The sequence below is a fragment of the Eschscholzia californica genome, unplaced genomic scaffold (assembly GCF_041429995.1).
Source record: "Eschscholzia californica isolate CP2 unplaced genomic scaffold, dmEscCali1.0.p SCAF_6, whole genome shotgun sequence".
NCBI lineage: Eukaryota > Viridiplantae > Streptophyta > Magnoliopsida > Ranunculales > Papaveraceae > Eschscholzia > Eschscholzia californica.
In genome coordinates, this window is record NW_028238483.1 from 26,816,558 (window position 1) to 26,842,283 (window position 25,726).

Here is a 25,726-nt window from a genome sequence, read left to right on the forward strand (position 1 = left end):
TCTTCAGCTTAGATCTTTGGTTTTGTACAATTTTATGAACCAGATTTTATTTCGTACGTTTATCATAACAGAATATACAATATAGGTAATTTACTGTAAATTTTCATACTTTCTAGTACATTACGCAAACATCTTCCGTACCATATTTTTATAAGAGAATGTAAAATAAGCGTAATTTGTTATACATTATATATAACTAAATTTTCTGTGATTTGGATGTTTGATTCTTGGTGAAAATTTTTGTGATTGAGAAGCTTGATTCTTGGTTGAAATTTGCCATGAAACTTGATTTCTTCCGTCATGGGGGAGGATTATAGAGAGCCAGACGAAAAAAAAATTGTGATGAAGCTTGATTCTTCTTTGATGAAGATTTGGGGAGGGATGTAAGTTTTTTTTTGCCATGAAGCTGGATTTCTTCTTCCATGAAGATTTGGGGAGGGATGTTTTGACGAAGAGATTATATGAAGATTTGCTGAAAATTTCTAACAAAAACCTTGATTTCGGGAGGGGTGAAGATTTGGTGGGTTTTGACAAAGATATAAAGAAGAGATTATAACGTGTAACGTCTGAAGAGATGAAGAAGAGACTGGTAACTGGCGTAAAGGGAGTGGGAGAGGAATGAGATGAGGAGGAGACTGGTATCTTACGGTCCACATTAAGAGTGGGAAAGGGAGGGAAAGAACGCGCGAAGATACAAGGAAGAGACTGGTATCTGACGGTCCACGTTAAGGGTTTTCTTAACTTTTTTTTCATGGGTTAATAAATTTGTTATTTTTAGGGTGGGTAATAGATCTAATGGCCAAAATTTAACAAAAAACACAACGGACGGCTGGATTTCTCTTTCGGGTTGTCCCAGTCAGCATAAAACATTGTGTTTTATATAATACAAAAAATACAACGAACGACTGGATTTGTCATTCGATTTGTCCCAGTCAGCATAAAATATTGTGTTTTATATAATAGATTTATAATAAATTCTAAACATCGTATAAGTGCACATAAATTATGTATTATTTATTTACCATTACGCGTACTTTTCACCCAAAACAGTAGCCTTGTTAAGCTTACCAAATTACTCAAAACCTTCAAATATTGTCAAAATTTGACAAACATTATACATAATTTACAGAACTGCACATGTAGTTTATAATACAATATATGATATTTTGTTTAATGTATGTGTATTTATGTGTGTAGATTTGACATAACAGATGGAATTTCAAACAGAATCATCAAATCAAAGTAAGTCAACGAAACTAAAATCTGATAGCTGGAATAAAACATTTACTGAAGTTGGTCAGTTGTTTCTTGGTGGTGAAAAAGCATTTGGATATGCTCTTCGAAAATATAGTGTAACCGTTGTTTGTCATGCTCAAGATTACAAATGGAGAGTACATGGATGGGCGCCATTTTTGAACCAGAGAAGATTTTGAACGTTTTTTTTTAACGGAATGTAAACGAGGTGTAATGTAAAATAAATTATGTATAATTTATTGAACATGACCCACATACATTTGATAAATTAAGTTGTATACATGACAAATGATGGTTTCCTCGTCAAAAATAACACATAATTTACGTCTTTGCTTCATAATTTGTATTCGATGTGTATTTATGTATGAGTAAAAACGAAACAAATGCTGCTGTAACGTTCCCAGAAAAATATACTATTTCCAAATCTGAAAGTTAAGTGAGAGAAAGTGATATATATGTTTTGTATATTAACCCTTAAATCACGCTAAATTGATCCCAGAAAATATACTCTATCCAAATCTGAAAGTTAAGTGAGAGAAAAAGATAATAGGAAAGAAAAAATTTGATTTCCAAATCTGTTTAGAGGAGAGAGAAATTATGATTTGGAAAAATATTTGATTTCCAAAACAGTTTAGAAGAAAGAGAAAAATCAATTTTTCTCTTGCTACCGTTGCCAGCTTTAAATCCCCCAAATCATGCCCGCTCACATTACAAACTTTTCGAATTCACCCGGAAAATTAAAAATCCCGCGATTTTTTTGGGAGGGACATGGACGGTATAATTTCATAAAGTATGTGTTATTTCTGTCTATAATGTAAAATGACTAAATATCCATATTTTGGAAAGATTGGATCATATACCTTTTTTGAACATTATTTTGGTCTATATACCCATGGGCCCTATCAATAAAGGGAGATGAATCTTTTCGTGTTAAAAATAAAAATAATTTATGACTTAACATTGACACATATTAGGTAAATTTGTCAATTAAGGAATTAAAATTTAGAATTGGTCGAATATGAGATCTTCCCCAAAAAAAAAGTTAGATAATTAGTCAATTAGAGAATCAAATTTAGGGTTGGTCAAAATATGAGATCTATTAGAAAAGGTAGAGAATTGATAAGAAACCCAAATATGAAGTAACTCAAAATAAAACAGTGTATCTGTTCGATTCTATTTCTCCATCCTCCATCCTCAACAAGTCAAGCCCGAATTCCTTGCACTATCTTTTTAAGAATTTTTAAAATCATCATTGTGTTAAAAAAGTAAAATCTCAAGAACCAAAAATGACAAAAGTCATTAAAAGAAATATTGTAATTGGGACAATCCTTAAGGCCAGTGAATCTTTAAAATTAATACAAAATATAAATTTATGACTTGACAAGCACACATGGCCGGTGAATTTGTCAAATAGAGAAGCAAATTTAAGAGAGAATCCCATCAAGAAAAGGAAAATTTTAGGTAAATAAGTCAAATTGATTTGCAAAAAAAAAAAAAAGTCAAATTGGTCATATATTTGGAGCCCAATTTTCAAGTTACCCAAAAGAAATCAGGAACTCCTCTCCATTCTCCATTCTTTCTCCATGCTCTGTTTTCCGTTTCTTCATTCTCATTAAGCAAACCTAATATCATTCCCAGTAGACTTAATCGAAACCTAAATCAATCAGTTCTTCATCAAATCAAGTATTCGGGTTTTCAATTTTTCTCATTGTTATCCAAGTTCATTGATTAGGTTTTCATAAGGGATTTTGATAGGAGAAATTGTTTAAACAAAGATTAAACAGATAAAAATGTTCAAATCGATTCTATATGATAAAACACAGCTACTTGGTGAAGTAGAGATTCACCCTCAGAATCAGGAAATGGACATTAAGACGAGGATGATGAAGAAAACCAGGATCTCTCATTTATCACCATTTAGTAAGAACTGTTCACCTCTTGCTATTCTTCACACAATCGCCCCTAACAGTTTTTGCTTAAAAATGAAGTCGAAGAAGTTGCAGTCTAAATCTTCACCATTGATTACTTTGCATCAATTTTGTCTAATCAATAACAAGGTATAAACAATCAAACATTACTTCAAATATTTATCTTCTATAGACTCTTTAAATGGCATAGATTCATGATTGTCAAGTTATGACTTGTTAAAATTTTTTTATGTTAATGCATATTAAGAATTAAAACTTTTTTTCCACAGACTGCAGTTGTTCAAATAGGAGAAAAGGAGTTGCATTTGGTGGCGATGTCAGAGAAGACTCCATCAAATAACCCATGCTTTTGGGGGTTTTATGTTGGAAAGGGACTTTATGATTTTTCTCATCACATGCTGAATGATCTGTGTTTAGGCCTTGTTTTCGATCTAGATGAGACACTAGTAGTTACAAATTCAGTGAAGACATTTGAAAACAAAATTGATGTTTTGCAACGGAAAATAAAAACTGAGATGGACCGGCGACGAGTTTCTAATATGTTAGCTGATGTCAAACGTTATCAAGCAGACATGAGTATATTAAAGCAATATGTCGAAAGTGATCAGGTTGTAGTAAGTGGAAAAGTGTTCAAAGTTGAAAATGAGGTGATTCCACCTTTGTGTGGTAATACAATAACTACTCGTCCGCTTATAAGGTTACAGGAGAAGAATATTATACTGACTCGAATCAATCCACAGGTATGTAAGCATCCGAAACTTTTATGCGATAGATGTAGCTTAATTGGACAATTTTATTATTACGCCCATGGAATTGTGACTCTCTGTTTAGCAGCACAGACATACGTGCTACCCAGCTGGACCCCTAATGGGGTTCCTCTTATTAAGTTGCTTATTTTTCTTTGAACAAGAGAAAGAATTTATGTCAATATGTACAGAACTTACAAGTATATGAGCCAAAAAGCGAGAGACCGTAGAGAGGAAGTAATCCAACAATACATAGTTGCAAATATCGCATCCTAGCTATTTGGTAAATCCCTAAATGAGATCGGAAGTGTTTAACTCTTTCCATCAGCCCAGAGTAAACTAAGGCGCGTAATCTTACTTCAGTAGTACAAAAACCTGGTCTGTCTCCCTTGATCACATTATTTCTTGCTTTGCAAGTACCCTCTAATTTTGCACAAGAATATGATTCAAGAGGGTCTTTGCTTATTTTCATTGATCACAAGTTTACATGGACTCTGTATTAGACTCTCGGCCTTTTGGTTAACATCAAGTGTAATACCTTTTGTTATCTACTGTCGAGGCATCAGAGGGCTTTTGCCTTTTGTTGGATAAGCTAGCGAGTGGCGTGTGAGTTTTAGATGTTTGAAATATGAAGTGCAATACAAGGCTACAAGTGCACTTTCTGTCTTTCTTTCAGTTACTTTTGGCTTTGGTCAAGATAATTTATCGTAACAAAAGCATTTTTGTGATATAGAATCGTCATACCAGTGTTCTTGTGAGGTTGAGACCTGCATGGGAGAACCTGAAAAGCTTCTTAAAAGATGGAGACCGCAAACGTTTTGAGGTTTATGTGTGCACCATGGCTAAAAGAGAATACGCCTTAGAAATGTGGAGGCTCCTTGATCCAGAATCAAAATTGATAAATTCTTGCGAACTATCGAATCGCATTGTTTGTGTCAAAGCTGGTAATTATTTTTTTTCTTATAAGAAGTGTAAAAGATGGTTTTAAGATATAATAAGTGATGATAAATGTTTAAATTGTAGATTGCCACCTTAACTTAGCAAGCATCATGTTTCTTATCTTTGCATAACAACAATTTTTATCCTTTTGTAAATCTAATTTCCTTTGTGCCGTTAAATAGGTTCAAGGAAATCTTTGCTCAATGTTTTTCACGATGGGTTATGCGATCCAAAAATGGCGCTGGTAATTGACGATCGTCTGAAAGTGTGGGACGAAAAAGATCAACCCCGGGTACATGTGGTTCCTGCATTTGCCCCCTACCATGCTCCTCAGCCTGAGGTAACTCCATAATGCTATATTAAAAAAATTGACCATTAAATGAATGTGCTTTCTTTAACACCCTCTTATTTGTAGGAAGACAATGTGAACCCAGTTCTCCGTGTTGTAAGAAATGTTGCATGCGAAGTTAGAGGATGTTTTTTCAAGTAAGAATGAATGAATTATTATATTATATTATTTTTTTATTCCTAAAACTTTAATCTGTACGGGCTAAAGAAGGTCTCTTATTTTCTGGATTTTGATTGCTTGTCACATTCTTTCAGCCGGAACTGATGGTTTGCTGATTGTTTTCAGAAACTTTAAAGGTCGTCTACAAACAATTCTTGATGTTTCCTATGAAGATAATATGTCGAAGTTACCATCTCCTCTTGATGTAAGCAACTTTCTGGTAAGCATTTTGCCTTCACTGTTTAAATGAATCGTCATTGTGCTTGGAGGTCATATGCCTTTAACATCCATGGGTGACACGTTGGAGGTTTCCTATCCGAAACCTTGAGAGCATGTTGACGTATGGGACAGGAAGCGATTGCTAGGAATATCATACCAAACTTGTGTCTCAGCATGTGAAGATGAAACAAGAACTGCATTCCAGGAGGAATAGTATTCCCCTAAAGGGTAACAACCCATGTGGTTGTGATGTAGCACATCCGAATTATAAACTCAAACTACGATGATGAACTTAAAAAAGAAGAATATATAACCAAAAACCATACTTGAATACTTCTCCAATCCCTAAAAACGGCATCATGATTGTCGTATGTGGCCTCATCTCTGCAGATCTTGATTTCAACTCATCCTTTGTCTTCATAAAACTTCATTCTGCTAGATCATGAAGGGAGGTTCTCAGTGTTCCGGTTGCCATATTATTTCCCAAACTAATATCTCCCATTCCAGTTTGATGTAAACACTTATGCGTAAGCAAATCGGAAGGTTTACACGTAATGTTCTCGAATCAATCTAAAACCGATTTGCATTTTTAACTAAACCTAACGATTTTATTGAATAGTCAAAGTAGCTCTTTGATATCTCTAGAGAAAATAAATACTCTTACAAGACCATCTTAAAAAATAAACTCCAAACCCTATTTACATTACCTATTTTAGTCAATCTACAAAATAAATAAAAAGTAGACATATTCCTTAAAAGTTGGGCAAAGAAAAAGAACTAAAAAGAAATGGGAAGAACTTGATTCCTATGACGTGCGAAAAAAACCCTAATTCACATCAATATGAGTTTGGATTCTCTTTCCTCTAGAACTGGTTCCCAAATAATCTACATAAGATATTAACCTTTGCCAATTTTACTAATGACCCAATACAGGTCGCTAACCTTGGTAACCACATTCCTTTCCCACGAGTAAAACATTGGCCCTAAGTGTATGATTTATGATTGTAACTAGGTTCTTTACCTGAAAATTATGACTCATGATCGGAATAAACTTAAAAAAGGGAATAAAAGGCTTTTTAATGTAGTTGTTCACTGGGAGGCTTGGATATCGTGAGATATTCCAAAGTCATTCACAATTCCTTGTACATATATAATTTTTTTTCTTAATATATTCATTCAAAGTTTCAAAAAAGAAAATGGTTTGGGGTTTGGGGCATCTGAAAAAGTCTCTGGGGCATCCAAGATTTTGGGTGGGAAAATCTTGGATGCCCCCACCTCTTCTCTTCACGCGAAAGAAGGGTTGCCGGCACAGTACGATAGCCCGTCATAAAAATCAATCTCTATTTTTTTTCTCCATCTTTTTGCCACCATAACTACATCTGACCACCACCACCAACATTTCTCTCTCCTCCTTCATCTCTCTCCATCTCTTTCTGCTAAAGCTCCGAAAGGGAAGGGTTTTAAGCGAGACCCTAAAACCCTCGAGGAGGGTTTTCGGCAAAACCTTCCTAGAGGGATTAAGACCCTCGTAGGGGTGGAACCTGGAATTGATGGAGGGACAGGCTGAATTTAAATCATTAACAAAACAATTTTTCTCTTAAGAGCATAAGAGAAAAAAATTTCATCTTCCAGTTGATATCTAAAATTTGAGTTGGTTATATACAACTTCGTACAAAAAAACAAAACTTTATGATACATTTAAGTGTCAATAGCTGTAGATTATAGTTATCGTTGATTTTAAATTTTTTAAGATAATTTATAAGAGGCATACAAAACACTCAAAGCACTACTTTTTTCTAGTAATTATGGAAAAAAATAAAAAAAACGGAAATAAACCATTAAGTTTGTCATTTTAATTCAAATAACACTTTATTTAGTTTGAATTTGATTTGTTTGAAAAGAACTATCTAAGACAATCATATTCTACACTCAAAAGAGAGTGGAGAGAGAGAGGGGGAGAGAGAGAGAGAAATAGAGATTGAGAGAAAGAGAGAAAGCAAGCAAGAAAGAAACAAAGAAAAAGATTGAAATGGTGGTGGTGGTGTGAAGAGTGGAGGAAGACGATTTTTTTAATGAAGGGTCGCCGACAATGGCAGTCTGCAGACGATCCTTTCCCAACGTGAAAGGAAGAAGAGGTGGTGGGGGCGTTGGGGAGCATCCAAGATTTTTCTACCCAAAATCTTGGATGCCCTGGAGACTTTTTAGGATGCCCCAAAGTTGCGGCCTTTATAATCTATCTACTCATTCAATATTTCGTTTTTGCATGCTTCTACACATATGCCACCAATGCACCATGTGCGTTAAACTGTTTGTATCTACTCTATCATTCACTTTAGATATTCTTCTAACATGAAAATTTGATGATTGTATTTAGGGAGATGGTACGGTGTCAAACAAAGATCCACTTTGTTCCATTGGGATGGCCGATGAGGTTGATAGGGGATTAAAGGTCAGTCACCATTGCTAATTTGCTATTAATATACTTTCTTCCGTTTTTGTGTTTCAACATGCACAACAAACCAAGATAATGGCATGTGAGAGTTGTGTTTCTAACACGATGTTTAATGCATAAAAGATGGAGAAAGACGATGCCTAACTATATTCATGTGTTAACTGTGAAAAACTTCAGATATCTATCTAACATGAACAGTTAATGATGTCTTCAGGATGATGATACTGCGTCAAACAACGATCCACTTTGTTCCATTGAGATGGCTGATGAGGTTGAAAAGGGATCAAAGGTCATACTCATTGTTGTTACTTGTACACTTTTCTTCAGTCTTTCTGTTTCAACGTGCATAACAAACTCCATGATAATGGCCTAGTATACTTTTGGGTCTAACATGATGTTTAATTCCTAATTAATGGTGAAGGCAATGCTAACTATTTTCATGCATTAACTATAAAAATATCATTATCCATCTAATATGAACAGTTTATGATTGTGTTCAGGATGATGATACTGCATCGAAAGAAGCCTTCCTTTGTTCCATTGGGATGGCTGATGGGGTCGAAAGGAGATTAAAGGTCAAACTCACAATTGCTACTTATGTACTTGTATTTAGTCTTCATGTTCTAACCAAGGAATCAAATGTCGAAAAATTTTGGTCGAAATGACCGAAATTTTTGGGTTTTCCAGAACATGGAAACGAAAACTCAACATGCACAATAAACCAAGATAATGGCATGTGAGAGTTGTGTTTCTAACATGATGTTTAATGCATAAAAGATGGAGAAAGACGATGCCTAACTATATTCATGTGTTAACTGTGAAAAACTTCAGATATCTATCTAACATGAACAGTTAATGATGTCTTCAGGATGATGATACTGCGTCAAACAACGATCCACTTTGTTCCATTGAGACGGCTGATGAGGTTGAAAAGGGATCAAAGGTCATACTCATTGTTGTTACTTATACACTTTTCTTCAGTCTTTCTGTTTCAACGTGCATAACAAACTCCATGATAATGGCCTAGTATACTTTTTGGTCTAACATGATGTTTAATTCCTAATTAATGGTGAAGGCAATGCTAACTATTTTCATGCATTAACTATAAAAAATATCATTATCATCTAATATGAACAGTTTATGATTGTGTTCAGGATGATGATACTGCATCAAAAGAAGCTTTCCTTTGTTCCATTGGGATGGTTGATGGGGTCGAAAGGAGATTAAAGGTCAAACTCACAATTGCTACTTATGTACTTGTATTTAGTCTTCATGTTCTAACCAAGGAATCAAATGTCGAAAAATTTCGGTCGAAATGACCGAAATTTTTGGGTTTTTCAGAACATGGAAACAAAAACACTTACAAACTTTCGTGTAAGATTTCGACCGAAATCTCACGAAATTTTGCTTTCTTCATCGTTTTCTTCTTGATTTCTTCATCATATCTTCTTGATTTTTCTTCTTTTTTTTTCTTGAATAATTTGAATTAATAACGAAGAGGGGAAACAAGAAAGAAATAAAGGGGAGGACTAAGGGACACAATTACGCCCAAAGTTCCTCCAATGCAAAATAAAGTCCAAATACATAAAGCTCTTAGCCCATTGAAAACTCCTAGGCCAATGGAACAGAATGCGTAGGACATTTTCAACCTCAAGGTTGCTATTGCCCTCCTTACACACTCTAGAGTTTCTAAATTTTGAAATAACCCAAACAATAGTACTTGGGATGAGGGCCCAAAGAGTTTTACTAGTTTTCTTCCCTCCCAACTGAATCCATTGCTCCAAAATATCCGCAAGCGATCTCAGGGTGCACCACTGGATCTTGCAAGCCCTCACGAAGTAATTTCATAACTTGGAAGCAGAGTCACAGTGAATGAATAGATGATGTGAAGATTCCTCATGAGCTCTACAACAGACGCATCGACTTGGAAGTATCATGCCACGTCTTCGAAGGTTATTGATAGTTGGAACTTTATCTAATACTGCTGCTGCCCACACAAAAAAGCTGGCCCTCGTGGGGAGATGGGCTCCAAAATCCTAAGAAGGTGCGAGAAAATGGGTATTTCTTCTTTGTAGCTTCGGATTTCAGATTTTAAGGGTGGTTTTAGGGTGAAGAAGAAGAAGAGGAAGGCAAGACTGAGGAGGAAAAAATTAGGGTTTGTAATAATTATAATGCTAAACGCACCCCTAAAAAGTTTATCCGACACCCCTTCCTTCACTGTCCCAATGTCTTGAAGGGGTGCCATTAACAATTTGGAGGGCGCCTTCAGAACCTGATATTTTTTTATTTCCTTAAAATCATGTTTTTTTTACTTAACCCCTAAACAATTTCTTAAGTGAATATAGCCCCTCAACCTAACAGAATAGGTTAAAAACAATTCAATTTACCCCCTAAACTAACTATATTATTGCAGATTAACCCCTAACACAAGTGTTTTAGGGTTATTAGAGGTGAATAGTTCAATTTAACCTCTAAATTAACTATTTTAATGCATATTAGGCCTCTCATATACTAACCTTTCATATTAAAGAGAGGTTACTAAGGATACTAACATTTCCATAGACCGAAACTTGTAAAGTTTCGTCATAGACCGAAACTTTCCACTTTTGAACTGACCGAAGTTTCTACCGAAACCGAAATTTCATTCCTTGGTTCTAACTCACAATTGCTACGTGATGTTTAATGAATAAATAATAAGAAGGCCATGTTTATCTTTATGAGTTATCCTTGAAAAATTAGATTCTCTAAATGCTTTTGCTTATCCAATATATGAATGGATCAATCAAGCGGAACATAGTCTTGGACTCCCTCGAAAGAATTATCATCACAGCAAACGCTATATTATCTTAACAACTTTTTATTTTATCATTTTTGTCAGGATGCAGCTTCAACTTTGTCTATGAACAATTATTCAGATTCAAGGCTTTCTACTTTTCAGCATTCAATGGCTTCATCAAACATAATTTCTCAACCTACTATTCAAGGGTTGGTCATGCCATTCAATGATAGGCAGTTTTTGCAGCCACCTTTGCATTCTGAACTTCAGCCACAAATGTCTCTCCAATTGCATTCACAACTTAAGCCACAAATACGGGTTCCTCAATCACTTGATCCTTTGGGTTACGTGGGCCCGTTGGAAGCTAGCTTGCCAACTTTTCTTCCTAGAGAAGAAGGGGAAGTCTTCGAGTCCGAATTAGATCCAAATACAAGAAGAAGACTTTTAATTTTGCAATATGGACAAGATATCAGATATGATATCTTAAAGAGACCTTCCTTTCCAATCAAACCAACACCTCCACAAATTCCAACCCTTCCCTTCCAACTGCGCGAAAAGTGGTTCCCTTCTGAAGAACCCATAAGCCCTAGGAAACGGATCCGAACATTACTACCAGAGCAACGAACGCAGGATTTTCCTTTACCAGCACAAGCTTTGGGTGTTGATAATTACCGACCTCAACTCCCAGCTTCTTCTGTGGGGGATGAGGGTCTTGTTCCGTTACATAGAGCTTACTATGAAACTTATAGATTTCCTATAGAGGTAATGATACTGGTTTAACTTTGTATATCTTGAATGGAATGCATATTTCCACCTAACATAAAAAGTTAAAGTACATTTTTCTGAGATTTGTGATCATTTTTTGTTGCAGGGGCATCATGGAGATGATCGAGTAAGAATGGACGGCACACACTCAAACAATCACTCTTATCCAGGTAGACTTTAATAATAATAGGATAAAAGATGTGGAAGTTTTGACTTCCATTATACCTATTGTTTAGCATCTTCAGGGATTGTTGTAGTACTGTAGTAGGCTTTGAATCATTATATCCTCATGAAGTCATGATGTTATACATGTTTATGCATGATGTTAGTAATGTTTTGGCTTAAGTTGTTTAGTTTAATCTATTAATTGATGTCAAATATGAATGTTATGTCAATTTACACCGTCCTACATCAAGTTGTTTCTTGAACTGTATGTAGATGGATGGCAGCAGGCTTGTTTTAATACTCCTGATGTTTAGGTGACGAGTGACGACTGAGTTATTTTTCCATGTATGATGTAAATGACCAATACTTTGAGAATGAAATTTAACTGTGGCTGTTGTCTGTTAGGGTCACCCTCTCGTTTAACTTACAAAATAATATAAATGACCAATACTTTTTCAGTGTAGGCACACTAACAGATGAAGTTGTATTGAACTCTGGTTATGCTTGGAAACTACACCTTTTCTAAGGTTAGAGGTTTTCATATAGTTGAGATCTTCACAACAAACGAAATTTCAATAACAAATAAAGCATAAGCATCTTATGGTATTGTAAAAACGTGAGCAGGAGCTGCTGCTGAGGTCTTCGCTTAGATAAATGAAAGAAAACTTGATTAGAAGTGATTTCGGAACTAATAGTTTCTTCTCTGAACTATCATTTGTTTAATGAACTTGAAATAAACTCAAAACAAGTCTACAATTCAATCGCCTTTAGGTTCTACTAGTCCTAATCTATATATTGGGAAGGAATCTTCTCCTTACAAAACTATTACTTTCTAATTATTAATCCTAATAGAGAGAGGCACACCTACTTAACTTGGCAAACTTTTCGATATCTTCTTAAATGGGTGAGCAAGTGAATTCTTGAAATAGTTTGTATTCAAAAGTAAATCATAGGGAGGTATTCACATTCTGCATGAACACTCTATTGCAACACTCTGATCAGGTGGTAGAGGGAGTGGTGTTTTTCTTTAGTGTTTTGGGGCAATTGCATGTCTATAATCCTTAAGGTCTCTCTCTGAATCATGTTAGGAAACTGTTCGTACTGTTAAAGATGTTTCTATTGCTGTTAGAACATCAATTTCAGCAGTTATAGCAAAGCTGATGCCGTTGTTGCTCCTGACGCGGCTATTACTTCTTGGCTTAGAGATTTTAGGGTGTGGAGCTTTTGTTGGGGCTGCGGGGACAAGCCGGACCTATGATAACTTGGTGCATTGAATTAATAACTTGATCCCCATGAAGTGTTGCCTGAGTTGTTTCTTGAACTTGTTCTTGATTTCATCTTGTTTTCAAGGTTATATGTGGAAATTACTAGGGGGTGTAAAGTGTAAACTATTATGGAGACATATATTAGGATAAACAAAAGAAAACTTTAATAGACGTAACTCTAGACTCATAGTTTCTTATCTAGACTATTCTTTATTGAATAGTTGTGAAATAAACTCAAAGTAACTCATAACTAGTGCTGCAAGTGGGTTAGGGTGATGAGTATGGGAAACGGTCCGGACGGGCAAGGACAACTACCCACCCGGTCCGGGCGAAACGGACACAACTCAAACTTGTCTGTTCGGATAACCAGACAAGATGAACGGACATTTCGGTTTTTCTCTGTAAAAATGTTTGTCTGTGTCTGTCTTTTAGCCGGACGTCCATTCACTAAACATCTATCGGGAGGGCGGGTTTTGACCGGCTCGGTCACCGGGTGTCCACGAACCCTTCTGACTCGGGCGTACGTGGGTGGGTATCGAGCCACGTGCCAAAATCCCACCCCATAGGGTGATCCCATGATTCCTATTTGTATTTACTTCAAGAGACATCCTTCTCCTTTTATTCTCTAATGATTAATCCTAGTAGAAAAGAGAAGTGTACTTCAATTTGGAAAGGCCGTAATACTTCTAGTCTTACGACATCAATAAGTAGAACGTATATAAAATAAAATATAGTAAGTAAAATTAAGAGTCGTGCTTTCATATGCTATTTACTAGATCAGAGGAAAAAATTAATTAATTGCCCATGAACCAAACTATCTCGATAATCAATACTTATTCTAAATAGTGAATGTGTACTTAGTACTTTAGGAAAATATATGAAGACAAAAAAAAAAAAGCTATCGTCCTTGAGCTAGACTTGGCACGGACGGGTCACTGTAGCTCGAAAGGAAGTATTATAAATGAGTGGCTACAACAATATGATTTGTAATTGGAAATATACATTTTACTTGTGAGAATGCTTGGCGGCATTTTCACTAGCGTTTTCTATGACACTTTTGCTGACAATCTGCACGTCAAATTTGGGGATGGGCTTGGGTAGCTCTTTTACCGATGCTTTTTGGAGCACTTTCGACGATGATTTGAGTTTACTTTCTTCTTGCCTTTGCGCCACCTTGAGGACGCAGGCACATTCACTCTTGATGAAACTGTCGTTGGAACTCTTACGGGCACTTTTGATGGCACTATTTAAGGCACTTTCACTTACGTTTTGTTTGCCATTTTCGGCTATGCTCTTACCAGACATGTCCAGTTATGCTTTTACATGGACCATGAGAAACACTTTTGCAAGCACAATGGTAGTATCATCTTTATTGCATGGAAGAGCGTAGTACTAAGTGATGTGCGGAAGCGTCAATGGATGTGTCGCATAAATAGCCAAACTGCCTAGTTAACTACTTGCCAAAAGTGCTCGTTTAGCAACTCTGGAATGTTTTTTTAATCCCCTTGAAAGTGGTGCCACCAAGTAATGTGTGTGAATTTATTTATAAATCAACTCATTTGTGTTTCTCCTCATTTACAAATCCTTCATAGCAAACCCATCATCGAAAGTTCTTAAGCCCCAGATCTGGAATTACTTTAAATGTTTGCACCTTTATGCTTAAAAAAGTGGGACAACGCAGATAAAACTGGTCATTCAGTCCTTGATTTGCTTTCTACTAATAGATTTTATTTGATCGCTTTATTAGTGGATTTGCGAATTATGTGTTTAGTTTGTCGTTTGCATTAAATTTTGCTTGGTTGTTGTTTGCAAAATCTTCATCTATTTTTTCTTTGAAGGTGGGAGATGCCTGTGGATCAATCAACTTTTGGCAATAGCTTATCTCCTAGTTTCGATGATGAGGATGTGTCTCTTGTTAGATCACCTCGAACAACAAGGATCTTCAGCTTTGATTCAGAAAAATGTACCCCACAGTATGCAGAAACTTTTGTTGGGGTTGTACAAGATATTGCAATCAAATGCGGTTTTAAGGTATGAAAGGCTATAATAAAAAATTAAGATTGGAACAATAGGTTACTTGTTCTGCTTTTGTTCATTTAATTATACATTTGTTTGCTTGATATATATTGTTTCTAGGTTTAGAACTTTAGCTTGATATCATTTTGTAATTAAGTCGTTGTTGTTTCCCTTCTTGTTGGTCTCCATAGGGCCATCAATCATCTTATTTTGGGCGTCTTACCGTTAAACCATTACACCATTTAGTATCGATTAGTTTATGCTTTAATTTGGCCAAGTAAACAAGGAAAAACACGTAGTGTCTATATTTCCCATTATAGTGCTCTAGATTTGGTATATTCGTCGTAATTCTCTATATTATTTATTTCTATTCTCTGATGTCGTATATTAACGAAGTTGTCAATCATTCTCCGGGCTTCAAATTTTGCTTTTTTCGTTGTATAAGTTTGTGTCCGTTTTTGCTTTTACAGATCGCATTTGCCATAGATCACCACTAGTTACCCTCGTCTAGCTAAGGCCAGAACTAGAAAGTTCCTCGTTGGATAATTAGTTCTTTCACGATTAGTTAAATTATAACTTGTCATGAAATACTTTGGGGCCATGCATTGGTGCAATTTGGATGTTTAAGTTATCTCATTTGACACTGTAGCTAGCAGAAAATATGCATGCCAACCGTCTTTTCTTTCTACTACCAAGAAAAAACTGCAAAACTGGAACCAATTTATCATAATGAATTGAACACATTTTTTTTAGAATTCTTTAGTCTTCATATGATGACGAATCTGATAAGAATCTCTTGTTATATGTTCATTTAAGTACAGAAAAGCCTACCTCAAACTCTCATCTTAATAGCTTTGAAGTTAAACAGTGACTAAAAATGGCATCTCTAGATTTTGTTTAAATAACTTTATTTGGGATGAACATTCCAATGGAAGCCTGATTTCTGTAACTCGTCCTCGTTATACCTTGTCCTAAAAGAGCAATGCCAAAATTTTGCTACTTTTCATTTTACGAGGTATTTGATTAATCTAGTTAAGGATATATCCATGGGCACATAAGAAAGTTTATTGAACTTATTAAGATCCAATTCAATAATTAGAGAACGACTTGAACAAAAGTGTTGTCTTTTTTTGCTTTTCTTTGTTCACAATTCGTCTCCTTTGCTTGTTGAAATGAAACATTCCTCTATTTCTGACCAAGGACGCCGTCTTTTTGTAGGTAATTACTTTGCAAATGCTGCATCATACCCTAATTTTGTGCATGCGGATATCAACAAGCTTTACCATTATCTCATGTGCATGAGAAACCGAATCCTCTTCTTCTCTTTAAGAATTAGTGAGATGGGTGAGAAATCGATTCCTCTCTGCCCTCAAAGAATTAGCAAGGTGCGAAGAATTTGTAGTCTCGTTTTTCTTTTACTTTTCCCTTCGCACCTCTTTTCTTGTCTCAATACATTCTTTTTGATATCTATGTTATATTAATTTACATGGAAAAATTATTCTTCAGTGAATGATCGAAGTTCTGGCTTTGGAAATTCATACTCAGCATACACTTGAAACTAGTTCAGCTCACAAATGAGATCTTTATGCTAAGGTGAGGATGATTTTTCTATCAGTAATAAAAGTTTGGAGCTAATTACCATTTTACTCGTCTTTATAATGTTTTATGAAGGACTTTATGCTTGCATATAATATTTGCATGTAGAGAGTAAAGGCAATGTTGATACTTACTCAGGAGTCTTAATCACTTTTTCAAGTTATACATGTGTCGTGGTGCCCCAGATTTAGCTTGGGGGTGCAAATTTCAAGATTAAAGTCAACACCGCACGATTGGTATAACTTGTAGTTGTCAACGACTTAATTCGTAAGGTGGCCAATACGTGGACAACCGTGTTTCTTATATGGACAACTATCTTATGTGGACAACCAAAATAATTAATTTTTTTATATGGACACCAGTTTCTAAGGGGACAACTCTCTATTATTTTCACTCAAGTGCTCTTAGAATTAGATGTATTATTTTAACACCTCCCTCTTTTCTCCATAAACCCTAAGTAAGTTTGGTCTTCTTCTACTACTTCATCTTCATCATCAACCCAAAATTCTAGAGAGAGAATTTTTTTGGAGAAGATTATGACATCAAACAAAGGGAAGGGAATTGTTGAAGGATATTCCTAACCAGAAAGATCAGATCTAAAAACCCTAAAACCCGTTAAACTTTCAAAACCTATAGATCAAAATTTTCAAAACCCTAGATTTTTTTTACAAACAAGTAGAATTGCTCGTGCTTCAGGGAAAATCGACAAAACACGAGAGATCTTAACTTGTGACTTTTTGTAAAAAAAAAAAAATTCTGACTTGCCAATTTCGTAGATTTCCCACGAAAATTTGGCAAGACAGAAGGAAACTTGCCACGAAAATCTAGCATATTTTCGTGGATTTCCCACGAAATTCTGGGAATTTCTTCTTCACTTCGAATTTTTGCCTTGAAATCGTTTTGTATTCTTCAAACCACCCAAACGAAAATACAAAATAAAATTAAAAAAGTTAAAGTTTTACCTCATCAATGTAAGGTTTGTATAAAACCCATCTAGGGTTTGATAAAAAACAAAGGGAAGTAGTAGAAACTATAGTTCACTAAAAAACAAAGAGAAGTGGTAGAAACTATAGTTTACTAAAAAACAAGGGAAGTAGAGATTGATGAGTTTTATCTTCTTCATTTATCTAGGGTTTGATAAAAAAGAAAAGGAAGTGGTAGAAACTATGGTTTACTTTTAGTAGCAGTAAAAGAATAAGAATAAGACTAAAAAGAAGGAAGAAGAAGAAGATGATGAAGAAGAAGACAACTTAGGTTTTCAATTTTGAACTATTATTTTGTTAATGGTCCACAAGTTAGTAACTGTTAGTGTTTAAGACTTTATAGAGTTGTCCCCTTATTAAATCAAAGTCAACTAAGTCAAGCATAATTGACTCGCACCGGACCCGAAAATAGTTGTCCATATAAAAAAACAGTTGTCCACGTATTGGCCACCATTCGTAAAGGTTGAAACAAATTTTACTTATCAGTTGATTATCGATCATTTCCATGATGTCCCTACGACCAAAAATGATCTCAAATGAACAATAAGTAGTTTTAACTTTTATCATTTTATGTAGGTGGAAATATGCACTCTCCATTCATTTATTCAAGACTATGAGAAGATAAATTAGTATCTTCCCTCTATAGGAAATCTATAAGTTTCATAGTAAGCTCTAACTAACGGAACAAGACCCTCATCCCCCACAGAAGAAGCTGGGAGTTGAGGTCGGTAATTATCAACACCCAAAGCTTGTGCTGGTAAAGGAAAATCCTGCGTTCGTTGCTCGAGTAGTAATGTTCGGATCCGTTTCCTAGGGCTTATGGGTTCTTCAGAAGGGAACCACTTTTCGCGCAGTTGGAAGGGAAGGGCTGGAATTTGTGGAGGTGTTGGTCTGATTGGAAAGGAAGGTCTCTTTAAGATATCATATCTGATATCTTGTCCATATTGCAAAATTAAAGTCTTCTTCTTGTATTTGGATCTAATTCGGACTCGAAGACTTCCCCTTCTTCTCTAGGAAGAAAAGTTGGCAAGCTAGCTTCCAACGGGCCCACGTAACCCAAAGGATCAAGTGATTGAGGAACCCGTATTTGTGGCTTAAGTTGTGAATGCAATTGGAGAGACATTTGTGGTTGAAGTTCAGAATGCAAAGGTGGCTGCAAAAACTGCCTATCATTGAATGGCATGACCAACCCTTGAATAGTAGGTTGAGAAATTATGCTTGATCAAGCCATTGAATGCTGAAAAGTAGAAAGCCTTGAATCTGAATAATTGTTCATAGACAAAGTTGAAGCTGCATCCTGACAAAAATGACAAATAAAAAATATCTTATAACGTTCGTCGCGATAATGTAATATTCTTGTGGATGAAGTCTTTGACCGGGTTCACTTGATAGATCTATCCTAGATTTGTTATGCACATTCAAAACGTGAAGACTGAAAAAAAGCGGCAAATTCAGTTTCTTTCACAAGACGAATATCTCTAAATGCAGATGCCATCAGACAAAAGATGTATGGTAAACCGACTTGGCTTATTATGTCATTTTCCAGATCTTTTTTTTCTTAATGATTTTCTTATGAATGTTGAAGGAAATCTGGCGGCCAAGGGAGACGGGGTCGTGGATTCAAGCATGAAACGGGTGTAAGCAAATACTCAGATAGTAGCATTCAGACATTGTATTATAGCCTGTAATAGTCCCACATTGTTTAGAGTGTCTGGAGTTTGGGCGATAAGGGCAAGCTCATTCTTGGTGTTCATAGAGACCTAGCTGGTGGGCTCATGGAGCTCAAGCCATGAGTAAACTCTGATCTCGTTGGCTTTGGGCTTGGACGACAAAATGAAGAACAACATCGACATTGGCTGGGCTACATCTGCATAACACTTTTGGCATTTGGATGGTAATGGCTCTGCAGTTTAATTTTATATAATCGTCAACAAAATTCAAAAACCACTTAGATTGGTTTTAGTTACAGCTCACCTAATTTGGAGAGAAGTTCTGAATGTACATGTTTCCGACCATTAAATACCTACAACCAAAATTTGATTAATCTTTATTATGAAATTCTTTCTGTTTCTATGATAAATTTTTGTTTCCATGGTTACTTATAGTTGGAGTTTGATACAGGATCAGCTATAGCAGGTACGAACAGAGCTTGCATCTGTATTCGTCAAGACAAATACACAAACCTGGAGCATGAGATGTACAACATTGTGAGCTTAACTTTGGTATGTTCATCAAGAAAAATTAGGAAACTATTTGTATTTCCAGCATTGTTATTTTTTATCAGTTCGAGAAGAAAAGATAATCATAAATAGGAAAATGACTAAATGAGAACTAGTAACATATCAGAATATCATTTTAGAAATACAAAATAATGATGAGAAATAAAAATCTGAACTATTAGAGAAAGTATTAAAACAAAAATTATATACTGAAGGTGTATCGTTGTAATCCAAGCTAGTAGTCACCGACCGCTACTTGTCATTTACCGTATTATCTAAAATCTACGGCAGATAAATACATCGTCTAATTTATTATGGATCTTCTTAAAATAGTGAGGAAGAGTAATTTTTGAAATTTGGTCATGAATATAGAATAGTTCCAGTCCATTAATTTAAACACGTTGAAGCCACTTATATCTCATTTCTCCTTCTTAAAATCGGATCAACCTGTCATAAAAAGACATAGGGGAGAGAAAGAGAGAGATTGTCGCTTTTTAGAGAGTTAAGATGTGAAACTATCATCTTAATTGCTGCAAGTATGAACCTAGAAATTTCAAATAAGTATGCTGAAAAGACTGACCCAGAATGTATTACTAACCATCTGTGAAGATTTAGATTCCCATCCAAATATCTTACTTGGAAGGGGAATGTTTGTGTAGTAGGGAATGCCTTACACCCAATGACGCCCGACATTGGGAAAGTCCTTGTGCTGCATTAGAGGACGGTGTCGTTCAAACACCCAATGACACCGCACGTTAAAATATGTTATGATAATATAATGTTCTTCTTATTGTGTAAGCTCATCAAATATTGGTCAACTGCACCTGACTTTTGATTGGTTTTAGATGTTAATAATAGAAGTTGAATTTGGGTTTTTCACCAATTCTAGAACCAACTAGTACAATCCATCTAGGGTTTGTCACTCTCCAACCTTTGCAAGGTTTGAAATTCTCAAGAATACCCAATTTCCTAGTCGTCATGGTTTTAAAACATGACAATTTTTTTATGTTGGGTCTCCCTTTTTACATGTTTGCAGACCTATGCAAATGGTGTGCTAATGTGCCAGCCTTACTCATACAAACCTAGGCCAATTCGTGCTTATTGTGTGTAAATCTGCAAACCTTACGCGTACAAACCTAAGCAAAGTGCAGATTGTGTGTAAATGTGCGACCTTACCAGTTACCCATGCAAAACCTATGCAAATTGTCACTATGTACCCATTTGGTGCATGAGAAACTATCTACTCCTTTATTTGAAGGAATTCTCACCCTCATACAATTTGATCTTGCACAAAATATGTCAAGTTAGATCATTCCAGTGGTTGATAGTTATTTTCTCTGCAAGTGTCACGTCTATCCATATTCGTTTTCTTTTGTTTGTATTGGATATTTAGACAATAATGATCCAATTTAACATCACCGATTCAATCTATTGTTGTTGAGTTTCTCTGTTCTGAAATCTCAAACTTGTTTCCTCAATCCTCCTTTAAATGCATGGCGTGTCTATGTTATTATGACACTGTTCACTATTTACTTTCGATGTTCAGGCTCTGCACCAAGAACAGCAATATCTTTACTGCTTTGGAGGAGGATCGTGCAGAATGGAGAGCCTGTTAGAATGCAACTTGCGGCATGTGTATAGAGAAGTGAACCAGCTGGCAGATATGCTTTCTAATGCCAGGAGTTCTGAAGGCAGGGAGATTCTTTTAGCTGCTGACTTGAGCAGTGAAATGCAGCAAATTGCTGCTCAGGACAGATTGGGCAAGGCGAGGAATAGGCTCAAGTGAAGGAGCTGGGTATGTGGTAGATGCCCTTTAATAGTTACTGATGGTAGTCATTTACATGTGGGACTATATTTTTGTGATTTGCGTGTTTTGGTTGGAATGCCCTTAACGGGTGGTGGTTACCATGCTTGGCATGGGTTTATTTCTAGTGTTTGTATTAGCTGCTCTCGTTGTTAGGGTTCAGACTCCCTATCTGATTAATGAAAAAAAAACGACGGAGAACTAACTCTAGCTCAGATTTATCATAGTCGTTACTCAAGAAACTCGAATAGTACAAAGGGGATGACTTAGAAGTGATACATGAAACATTTGCCTTTGCTAGCGAGACAGTTGAACAAATTTATGATCTTCTGCGCCCATAGCTTATGATCTCGGATAATGATTCTCCTGCGGATATCCCCGCTACTGGCAAGTTCACCAAAAATGATATTACGAGCCTTGACACTTTAAAATATGTTATGGTAATATAACATTCTGCAACCGTTCAAACACCCAATGACACCCGATATTGGTCAAGGCATTGTGCTGCGCATTCAAAGGATGGTAAGTGGCAAACCCTAGGTGGCCTTGTGCTGCATTTTTCAGAGACATTGCAGATCTTATATTGCAGGAGTGATACAGCAGGGGTGTGGACAGATGATTAAAATTATCAGAGACATATTTTCACCCTACTTAGGCTGGTATTCTACTCAAGAGAGTCAAGCATGGTTGTGGCGATCTTAATATTTGAGTGATATGATGTTTTATTTGTTAAAGAACTATTTTGAAGAAAAAGATAAGGTTGGAGGGGAGGGCGATGATCCCACCTTGAGGGTATTCATGGTAGCACTAATTCCTACCAACCACTAGTAGGAGATGATTGAGGGAACAAATCGGAAATGGCACCTTTGAATTTGGTTTTTGCAAATAAACTTGCAATATTTGATTGATACACATCTTCGGTCTTCCTAATCATCATCACGACCACATCCCCAGAATTTCTATTGTGATCGTTGTCACGACCATGTCCCCATTGCCATCTTGTCAACTTTTGTGAGTGGAGACGGAAGTTGTACAAGTCTAAAAAAAAATAAGTATATCTAGTTGGACAGGAGTCGTAGTTTTTCTTCAAAATTTCATTACTTTGTTCTGCCTGCCACCAGCATACAAATAAATAGTTTAGAATGAAATTTAAAACCTCTATTTCTATATTCTCCTCGAAACCATACCAGATGCATGAAAAATAGAAAAAATTTGCTCCAACAACTGTTCTTCAGAAAAATGATAGCTCGAAGTCCTAATTTTGTAGTTATCTTAATTAAAACTTTATACTCAGAAACAATTATGAAATCTTGTCACCCTTAGGTTTATACAGTCATTCTGAGCTTTTGGTAGAATAACCTTTTTTAAAAGGTTGTATTTGTTTACTTAACATTTCCATGATACAAGTTGATCATTTTGATTTATAAATTCCGACTTAAGTTATCACAATCAAACGCGCTGTGAGTTTGTAAAGATGTTCATTATTTCTCTCGCAAATTATTTTGTCTAATCATTTCTCATCCAAACGGACTTTGTTTCAAATTTTCAAGTAATATATTTTATTTCCGATAAGTCCGAAGGTGTAAAAGCAATACTTGTTAGATTCGACATATTAAAAATGTAACTATGTGAATTTTTTGTAGTTTTCTTGAATTGAATGGAATCTCATCTGTTACTAGAGATTATCGTGTTTATAACGTATTATAAATTTGTCTATGATATCGCTTGTCTATGATAAAAAATTGTTTAACGCCCCAATTCCCAAGTGGCCAAGCCTGGTGTGTGTTTTAGATAAAAAGTTGGATAACCCAAAATTGCTGGAGCCATTAATATCCCAGAATTAAAATTCTTCATTTATCTTAGTGGGGCTCCCTTTTTTCTGGTCACCCAAATTTTATTTTTGGAAGTTAATGAAGAAGCTCAACTCAAAAACAAAATCACCTGTAGTTGTAGTTACTGAGATTACTTCAATGAATCAGCATCAAATCAATAGAACAAAAAATCAAGAACCAAGTTATTGGAAATCCCAAAATTCATCTTGGATTTCATTGAAATTTTGATAATTCAAAACAGAGTGGAAACAGAGTGAAGTATAAATGAACGGATGTGAGATAGGCATTGTTCTCGCTCGAGCTTCTGAGCTACGATCCAAGTTCACTAATTATATCGATAAAGGGAAGAAGAGACTAGTCACCTGGAACTACGACAAAGACGAAAATGAAGAAGAAATTGAAGCTGGAGTGAGTAATAATCCCCTGATTGATGAGGAGGGTATTAGTGGTGGTGAATCACAGAGCTTTTTTAACATTCTTGATGCCATTGAATCACTGGAGAAGCAGCTTATTTCCTTACAGGTTTACCCTTATCATTTTCTTATTGTGTAAGATCATTAAAATTTTGGTTAAAAGCACTTGACTTTTGATTGCTTGATGTCTCTGATGTTAATAGAAGTTGAATTTGGGTTGTTCACCAATTCTAGGCCCAGCTAATATAACTCATCTAGGGTTTGTTTGTCACTCTGGAACCTTTGCACGGTTTAATATTCTCAGATATACTCAGTTTCGTGTTCGTCTTGGTTAAAAAACATGTCAATTTTTTCTAGGCGGGGTTTCCCCTTTTACATGTGTGCAAACCTATGCAAATTGTGTGCTAATGTGCGAACAGCACTCGTACAAACCTAGGGAAATTTGTGATTATTGTGTCTTAAATGTGCAAACCTTACTTTTGCAAACCTAAGCGAAGTTGTGCAAATTGGTGTAAACGTACAACCTTACCCATGCAAATTTGTGTAAATTGTGTGCGAAACTTAAATGCATGGTGTGTTTTTATCTTATTATGACCGTTGACGATTTACTTTTGATGTTCAGGCTCTGCACCAAGAACAACAATACGAGAGAGAACTAAATCTAGCTCAGATTGATCATAGTCGTCAAATTCTACTCAAGAAACTCAAAGAGTACAAAGGGGATGATCTAGAAGTGTTACATGAAACATTTGCCTTTGCTAGTGAGACAGTTGAACACAATTTAGAAGTGACACATGAGATTACGAGCCTTGACACAATCCATCATACTAAAAGAATAAGTGAAGTCGAAAAAGAGCAAAGCCAATCTAGAAGTTCACCGACAGGTTTAAGAATTTTAGTAAGTGTAGCAGCAAAGACTGTAATCACTCTTATTAGTGTTGCATCTATCCTAAGCATTGCTGGTTTTGAGCCAAGTCTCAGGAGAAGAAACACCAATTCTATGGTTTTAAAGAACTCGATAGATAGTGGCAAGATGGGTACAATTCACTGTCCACCAGGGAAAGTTTTGGTGATCGAAGATGGTGAACCTCGATGCCTAGTCAAAGAGAGGATTGAAATACCTTTTCAATCGGTTGTTATTACACGAGACGTCAATTTAGGGTGTGGTTGAACGGGTACATCTTCTCCTTCCACCTCTTATTACCTGTGTGTTGTAATATATGTTTTGTTGTCTGTTATCTTTCCCCTCAAGAGATTCTCACACAGACCAGGTTTTATTCACTAAACTTGTGCAAAACCTAGTTGAATGAGCAATATCAGGCCGTCTAATAATGATATCGTCTCTGGTGAGCATTGCTCCAACAGTTTGTTAACATGTCTCTTACCCACCCTGAATTGTTGAATGTAAAATTGAGGGTTTAGGTGTTCTTTTTTGTCATTTTCTGAATCCAACACTTTTAAGTCAGAATCATCTGAACAGAATACACCAAACATAAACCAGATCAGTCATTTAGAGGAGTTAGACGAAAACAAACATTCTGAAATTTGACTGAAGACATTCTAGACCTTGAGTAGGATTTCAGATTGACTTAGAAGAAACAACCACTACCTCCATTTCCTAGCAATTCATTGATTTGACGTAGTAGCTTGATATAGATTTCCATACTTTCGCACTCCTTGGCCCAGGGGAATGTAGCAAGGCTGGTCAGTCTAAATCTGTCGTAGATGAATGTGTTAGATATGTCTGAAAAATGTAACCTGTGCAGAGTCTGAAAAGAACCCAAGTGCCGGTACTAGATCCCAGATGCCTAACTCGAAAACGTTTGAACCCTAAAGGTGGGCAGTG

The 25,726-nt window shown here is 35.9% G+C and overlaps 2 protein-coding genes across 4 annotated transcripts; both read left to right on the forward strand.

Moving 5' to 3' along the window:
• Positions 1 to 2,650: 2,650 nt before the first annotated feature.
• LOC147533018 (RNA polymerase II C-terminal domain phosphatase-like 1) lies at positions 2,651 to 21,837 on the forward strand. Of its 3 annotated transcripts, XM_086645301.1 has the most exons (19): positions 2,651 to 3,311; positions 3,452 to 3,922; positions 4,662 to 4,872; positions 5,050 to 5,207; positions 5,283 to 5,353; positions 5,502 to 5,595; positions 7,969 to 8,043; positions 8,261 to 8,335; positions 8,547 to 8,621; positions 8,915 to 8,989; positions 9,201 to 9,275; positions 11,694 to 11,757; positions 14,856 to 15,048; positions 16,252 to 16,418; positions 16,540 to 16,626; positions 18,189 to 19,119; positions 19,198 to 19,506; positions 19,734 to 19,834; positions 21,378 to 21,837. In XM_086645301.1, exons 1-14 carry the CDS (start codon positions 3,045 to 3,047, stop codon positions 16,253 to 16,255), a joined length of 1,908 nt encoding a protein of 635 aa, XP_086501427.1. In that variant the 5' UTR covers positions 2,651 to 3,044; the 3' UTR covers positions 16,256 to 16,418; positions 16,540 to 16,626; positions 18,189 to 19,119; positions 19,198 to 19,506; positions 19,734 to 19,834; positions 21,378 to 21,837. The 3 variants fall into 3 exon arrangements, with proteins under 3 accessions (XP_086501427.1, XP_086501425.1, XP_086501426.1); XM_086645299.1 differs by lacking the exons at positions 19,198 to 19,506; positions 19,734 to 19,834; positions 21,378 to 21,837 and adding an exon at positions 10,925 to 11,584 and having other exon boundaries at positions 2,660 to 3,311; positions 18,189 to 18,262; XM_086645300.1 differs by lacking the exons at positions 14,856 to 15,048; positions 16,252 to 16,418; positions 16,540 to 16,626; ... (2 more) ...; positions 19,734 to 19,834; positions 21,378 to 21,837 and adding exons at positions 10,925 to 11,584; positions 12,841 to 13,193 and having other exon boundaries at positions 2,660 to 3,311.
• A 1,617-nt stretch (positions 21,838 to 23,454) lies between these two features.
• Positions 23,455 to 25,318, forward strand: LOC147533019 (plastid division protein PDV2-like). The gene is made up of 2 exons (XM_086649237.1): positions 23,455 to 23,989; positions 24,503 to 25,318. The coding sequence occupies exons 1-2, from the start codon at positions 23,732 to 23,734 to the stop codon at positions 25,049 to 25,051; spliced, it is 807 nt and encodes a 268-aa protein (XP_086505363.1). The 5' UTR covers positions 23,455 to 23,731; the 3' UTR covers positions 25,052 to 25,318.
• Positions 25,319 to 25,726: the final 408 nt, after the last annotated feature.